The sequence below is a fragment of the Egretta garzetta genome, unplaced genomic scaffold (assembly GCF_000687185.1).
Source record: "Egretta garzetta isolate BGI_Z169 unplaced genomic scaffold, ASM68718v1 scaffold340, whole genome shotgun sequence".
Taxonomy (NCBI): Eukaryota; Metazoa; Chordata; class Aves; order Pelecaniformes; family Ardeidae; genus Egretta; species Egretta garzetta.
Genome location: NW_009258377.1, coordinates 2226307 through 2232919, shown reverse-complemented (window position 1 = coordinate 2232919; position 6613 = coordinate 2226307). Strand labels below are relative to the sequence as shown.

The window sequence follows — 6613 nt, the reverse complement described above, 5'->3', positions numbered from 1 at the left end:
CCCCCGCTGCCCGAGGCCCAGCCCGCCCCGAGCCGCGATCACTCCCCCTGAGCCGCGGTGACACAGCCCGAGCTGCGACCACTCTGCCTGTGACCGACCGACCAAACTAACCCCCCCCGAGCATGACGTTATATGGTATGGAATAGCCCTTTGGTCAGTTTGGGTTAGCTGTGCTAGCTGCGCTGTACTCCCAGCTTGTTGTGCACCTGGCTGAGCAGGAGAAGCTCAAAAAGTCCTTGAGTAGTCTGAGCACTACTTGGCAACAGCTGAAACCATCAGTGTGTTATCAACATTCTTCTGGTACTAAATCCAAAACACAGCACTATGCTAGCTACTATGAAGAAAACTAACTCTATCCCAGCTGAAACCAGGACACCCAGCCAAGTGAGGTGCTGAAGGCCTACCTGTCTTAATTTCTACTTTTTCTTGGCACCTCGGTTGGGTTGAGGGAGTGTGAAGCTGCATGTTTATGGTGGGGATGGACATTGGGGGTGGAAGCCAGGAAGGGTCACCGATACTATTTTTTTTTTTTTTTTACTGTTCTCTGTTCTAATTCTCTCTAGTAGTTTTGAGTAAGTTATACCAGAAACAAAAGAGTGAAATTAATTCAGCATTGCTTGAATTAACTGCACGTTCTTCTACTCAAGCAATGTTCTTGTCTGTTGATATACACATTGTAGTAGCAGACCTTGCTAATAACTTTGGGAAGAAGTAATTACTAGGGATTAGCAATTATCTAGCAATTACCATTTTCCTGAGATCTTGGGGCTTGGGTTTTTTTTTTTTTTTTTAAAGTGTTAAACTTCTGTGATCAAGAATGTGAAAACTAGGAAAGACCAAAACTGATCACCCTTGCAAAATGAAGTTGCCATATCATCTCCGCTGCGCCTCCATTTGATGTCATCTTCAATTAGATGGTTATATACCAGGTGTCCTGCAGGATCGCACCCTCTTCGAAGTCTATGTGTATGTGCAGGGACTGCAGTTGAAAGAAGGGACTGTAGGAAGAGAAAGCATTGCATTTGAAATAGGATTCAAACTAGTTGGATTTTACACTTAGCGATGCTGGGATTTAACTTTATATGCTATTAGGCAACAACTAGAATGTGCATGTTTTCCCGCCTCCCGTTCTCTTTAAGGTACAAGTGTTTGTTTTGTTTTTCTATGCAGTTGCTCCTCTGGCAGAAAGGGGGCTTGAAAGGATACAGTGATCATTTTCCTTAATACTGATTTCACGATTCAGCATTTCATATACTAATAATTAATGGTAAGAAGCTATGCAGCAACACAGGGTTGGTGTTGGCAAAGGTAAACTTGTGTCTGTAATGAGCAATGAATGCAAGACTAACAACCAGGTGTGTTTGTAATGTGTCCCTTTTTAAAAAACACTGGGAAAAGTAGTCAACAGCTGTGCTGCCTGCTGCTATCAGTAACTGTTTATGTGTGTTCAGTAAACAGGGATTTTAAACTACTGGTGGAGGAAGCCTGGGAGAAGGAAGAAAACCTGCAACTTTCTGAGCTGCTTTCTTACTTAATGGAAAGAAAGTAAAATACTAGGCTTTTCATCCCACTGAATTTTGCAAAGGCCTTACAGAGGCGTGGAAAAATGATGGATTTATTACTTGCTGCTAACATTTCTATGCCTGCAGTAAATATTAACAGTAATGTAAACTGTGAAGAGGACAGTGCACAGAGGGCTCTTTATTTCAGTGATACTGTATTTACCATCTGTGTCAGCTTTGTGAATAAGCAGTGTCTGCTACTGAATACAGTCACATAACCTATAGACAATATGCTAGAATCCTTTTTCTCTGTAATTACCGATGTAATTTTTTTTTAAGGTCTTAGTCTGGCACCTCCTGTGCTGTTTTCCTAAGATCCCTAGATCGGGTTCCTCAAGTTTATCCAAGGTGCTGTTGACTTCAGCTGGGCTCCACAACACCACAGAGATCTTTGCAAAGTGCTCCTGGCAGATGGCATGAAGGGAGCTTAGGCGAGGTTTTCTTCAGGGCTTCAACCTGTAAGATGGGTTTCCAGAGATCATGATGGAGACACAAAATGTAAATAAACTTAGGGAAAAAAAAAATTGTCTCGTTTCATTCCTAGCAAAAGGAAATTTATCTCTTTGCATGAGGGGTGGGGTAAAAATTTAATGGAGATGTTCCTTTTGAAAATACAAAATTATTCTTTTGTACACTTTAACTAATTGTAGGCCAAATAATTTGATACATTTGAAAAAAAAAATAGTGTTCCCTGAATCAAACCAAGTTTTTAAACAAACATACTTGCGTTTTTGGCAGGAAAATTACGTCCATCTCTAATACTGAAGCGTTCCTTAACTGAGTGGAAAAAAAGTGCTCCAGCCTGAATGTAAATCTCATGTTACATATGTCCCTATGGGAGCTGTGTTAGCTGCGGTCTTAGGAGTCAGCTTCATTTGCCCTTGAGAATCCAAACAACATACTGATGTGCTGAAAGTGATGTGCCTCGTTAGCCTCCCACAGAAACAGTCGCTGTAGGAGGGCTTGGCAGAGCTTCTTGAATGGGGTGCAGTGTGTTGGGAGTGAAATGCACTGCTTTCTGTTGGATTCATCTAGAGGGGGCTGTGTATGACCAAGTGGCAATGCGATATTGCAGTCTGTTCACCGTGACGCTTGTGAGATGAGCGGTGGTGACTTTGGCAGAAGGGTTGTACTTCGAGTTCGGGAAGTCGACAAATGAAAGGGCCACTTGTTGGTAGGGAAAAGGCATTAACAGTGGTGTCCTGAGTGCTGGGTGGGGATCCCCAGGGAGCATAGTGAGGAACATGAAATTCTACAGGCTGGGGGAAGAATGGCTGGAGAGCTGCCCAGAAGAAAAGGACCTGGGGGTGCTGGTTGACAGCCAGCTGAGTGTGAGCCATCAGTGTGCCCAGGTGGCTGAGAAGGCCAACAGCATCCTGGCTTGTATCAGGAATAGTGTGGCCAGCAGGAGTAGGAAAGTGATCATCCCCCTGTACTCAGCACTGGTGAGGCCGCACCTCGAAAGCTGTGTTCAGTTTTGGGTCCCTCACTACAGGAAGAACGTTGAGGTGCTGGAACATGTACACAGGAGAGCAACGAAGCTGGTGAAGGGTCTGGAGCACAAGGCTTAGGAGGAGCGGCTGAGGGAACTGGGGTTGTTTAGCATGGAGGAGGCTGAGAGGAGACCTTATTGCCTTCTACAACCACCTGAAAGGAGGGTGTAGTGAGGTGGGTGTTGGTCTCCTCTTTCAAGTAACAAGCAATAGGACAAGAGGAAATGGCCTCAAGTTGCATCAGAGGAGGTTTAGATTGGACATCAGCAAAAATTTCTTCACCGAAAGGGCTGTCAAGCACTGGAACGGGCTGCCCAGGGAAGTGGTTGAGTCCCCATCCCTGGAGGTATTTAAAAGATGGGTAGACGAGGTGCTTAGGGGCATGGTTTAGTGGTGGGATGGCAGTGTTAGGTTAATGGTTGGACTTGATGATCTTAAAGGTCTTTTCCAACTTAAATGATTCTATGAAGGCTGTGTAGGTACTGGTGACCCCTGGCCATTGCCAGGGGAGTCAGTGCTTGAGAGGAGTGTGCCATGGCCATACAGAAAGCCCAGGTTTATGCTATGGCTGTTTGGGGAGCATGCCTGAGCACAGGGATTTTGGTGTCTGGGACTTGTAGAATCTGTAGCAAGAATGTATGACCTAGTGAGCTCCCATCCTTGTCCAGGAAGGCGATTTTTTGCCAACAGTACTTTACTGTATAGTGCATTGCCATAGCTGCTTTGCCAGCATCAGTGCTGACTCTTGGGGAAAAGCAAGCGATGCCCGCATCTTCCACAGCTCCAGCCATGCGAGCAGGTTAACCGGGTCTGTCAGCAGCAACAGCAGCGCTCTGTTGCTGGTTGTTTCTCTGTGACTCCTGCCTAACCCCAGTGGTTTATGAAGCCACTCACGGACAACCTCAGTGAGCGTTCGTTTTTTATGTCTGCAGCTGCAGCGTGCCTGTGGAAAAGACGGGAAGTCCCTCAGGGTCAGAGCTGAGTTTGATCTGCAGCGCATGAAAAAGATCGGCTGCGTCGGTGCTTCTGAGAGGCCAAGAAGGAGCAGATGGCTGTCGGACAGCACCAGACTACCCGAGGGGAACCTGCTGTGCAAGTGCCAGCACCAGCTGCAGCCACTTCACTTGCCTGTCAGGGCTGGGAAGGTAGTCCACGAGGGAGGTCCCGTACTTACTGTTGAGTGTAAATTCTTTGTAGTGTGGGGTAACGTTCCCTTGCACTGAACATTTGATTGGTGCAGTGTGTGTATGGGGAGCTATGAACAGTCGTCGGGGGGGATGGGGGTGGTTATAATTGGGTTCTTCCTTTCCCTTTCCTTGCTTTTCTCCTTATATTTCCTGTTCTTGCCTGGTAATTTTGCCGTAACACCACCTCACCCAACCTTATTTGCAGCAGCAGTCCCAGTTATAGCTAGCTCCTTCTTATGTCGTGGCTGGCCCTGCAGGGCTGAGAGCCTTGGGAGGGTTGTGCAGAGACGTATTGAACTTGAGGATATTTTTAAAGGGCTTTATTTAAATCAGTAAGTAAAATAAAAGCAGAATACTACAAGATGTGTGAAGCATGAAGTCGGACTAAACAGGGCAAGGAAGATGGACGAATGTCTCTGGTTTGGAGTGTATCCCAAATAAGGGCAGACTAAGGCTTCTACCATGCTCTTTACTACCCACTTTTCCTCAACCAGAGCACGACGTGAGTGGTCAGAGGTTTGCATGGGAGAGGCATGTAAAACTCCAGCTGTAGGGGCTGCACATGTAGCATAGAAGACAACAGTGAAGTAGTAAGATATGTACAGAAGGACCCCAGGGCTGCTGCAGGACCTTGATTAGATGACATCTGGTATCTGTTCACCTTCCCAGACCAACTTTATGTTTATTTGTAAGAAACAAAAATTGTGTACTTGCCACATGACTTCCTGTGGCTGCCATAGAACAACCCACTTCTAGTAAGAGCATGAAAATCCACTTCTGCATTTCTCAGCACTACTGCAGTGTGTTCCCTACCCTCACACTGCTGTGGATTCACCACCTGAAGTAATATGCATTCTTGGGGCAATTTTGGAACTCAGTGAGAGAGACAGGCTGTGTGAAATCTTGCTCAATTTTATCCAGCATGGTGTCCTGTGGCACAAACAGGCTACACCTTTACCTCTGTCTGTGGGCACTGGAGCTCAGTTTTCCACAGTTGGCAACAAAATGTCAAGTAGTAGGACCCATGCCAAAGCATATGTGGTACAAGTTAAATGGGACAGTTGTTAAAAGCATGAGATCAGCTGCAGGATGGGTCTGGAGCATGGTGAAGTTAATAGGCCTGGACACTGGTGGCAGTGAGGCATCCTGGTTGTTGTGTTAGATCACTCTGTTGGTTAAATGTGGAACAGGGGAAGGGAAAACAACTATGTTCGGAAAGGTCCCACAGAGTGAATTTCATATCTGGTCTTGATCCTGGATCTGTCTTGAGGTCCTGCAGGAACTGAAGAGTCCCTGGGTACCTGTAGCCCAGCTTTTCTCCCCATAGCAGTGTGCTCCTTGGCTATGGATGCTTCCTTTTAATTAGTGGAGAAGAAATGGATCCAAATCCAATTATGGGAATCATAGAATCATTCAGGTTGGAAACGACCTCCAAGATCATCAAGTCCAACCATCAACCCAACACCACCATGCCTACTAAACCGTGTCCTGAAGTGCCACATATACACCTTTTTTGAACACCTCCAGGGATGATGACTCCACCACCTCTGTACAGCCTGTTCCAATGCTTGACCACTCGTTCAGTAAAGAGTTTTTTCCTAATACCCAATTGAAACCTCCCCTGGCGCAACTTGAGGCTATTCCCTCTTGTCCTATCGCTTGTTACCTGGGAGAAGAGACCAACACCCACCTCGCTACAGCCTCCTTTCAGGTAGTTGTAGAGAGTGATGAGGTCTCCTCTCAGCCTCCTCCATGCTAAACAACCCCAGTTCCCTCAGCCGCTCCTCCTAAGCCTTGTGCTCCAGACCCTTCACCAGCTTCGTTGCCCTTCTCTGGACATGTTCCAGTGCCTCAGTGTCCTTCTTGTAGTGAGGGGCCCAAAACTGAAAACAGTATTTGAGATGCCGCCTCACCAGTGCTGAGTACAGGGTGATGATTGCTTCCCTAGTCCTGCTGGCCACGCTATTCCTGATACAAGCCAGAAAGGGGCCATAATCTGTAGTGCATGTGGGAATAACATCTGTATTCCTCGCCAGTATAGGATCCAGCTCCTGGAGCTTGCAGCAGGTCACACTGCCAGAACTAGTCTGTTCTGTGCTGTCGTGGGCATTCATGGTCCCCTGGTATGTGCCGCTCAGAGCCCATCTCCTGCATCTCTCCAGGTCCGCTTAGCGCTGATACTGAGAAGTTCAGCCAGCAGCAATGCAGCAAAGCTCCTCGCTGTCTCGTTGCCTGGAGAGATTGCTTTGCCCTCCTACCTGTTTGCTCCCATGAAGATCTCCATGCACTGAGCTGCATCCAGGGAATGCTGCTTACGGCAAGTCTGGCTCTGCGCTAGGGCTTGGCTCTGGCTTAGTGGCAATGCCAAGAT

At 46.9% G+C, this 6613-nt stretch overlaps 1 protein-coding gene across 1 annotated transcript in view; it reads right to left on the bottom strand.

Moving 5' to 3' along the window:
• Positions 1-6356, bottom strand: part of BPNT2 (3'(2'), 5'-bisphosphate nucleotidase 2) — a 32608-nt gene extending 26252 nt beyond the window's left edge. Inside the window, exon 1 of the mRNA XM_009640231.2 lies at positions 6156-6356. Coding sequence (XP_009638526.1) covers positions 6156-6356 — 201 coding nt within the window. The remainder of the gene's footprint in view (positions 1-6155) is intronic.
• Between the last annotated feature and the right edge of the window lie 257 nt (positions 6357-6613).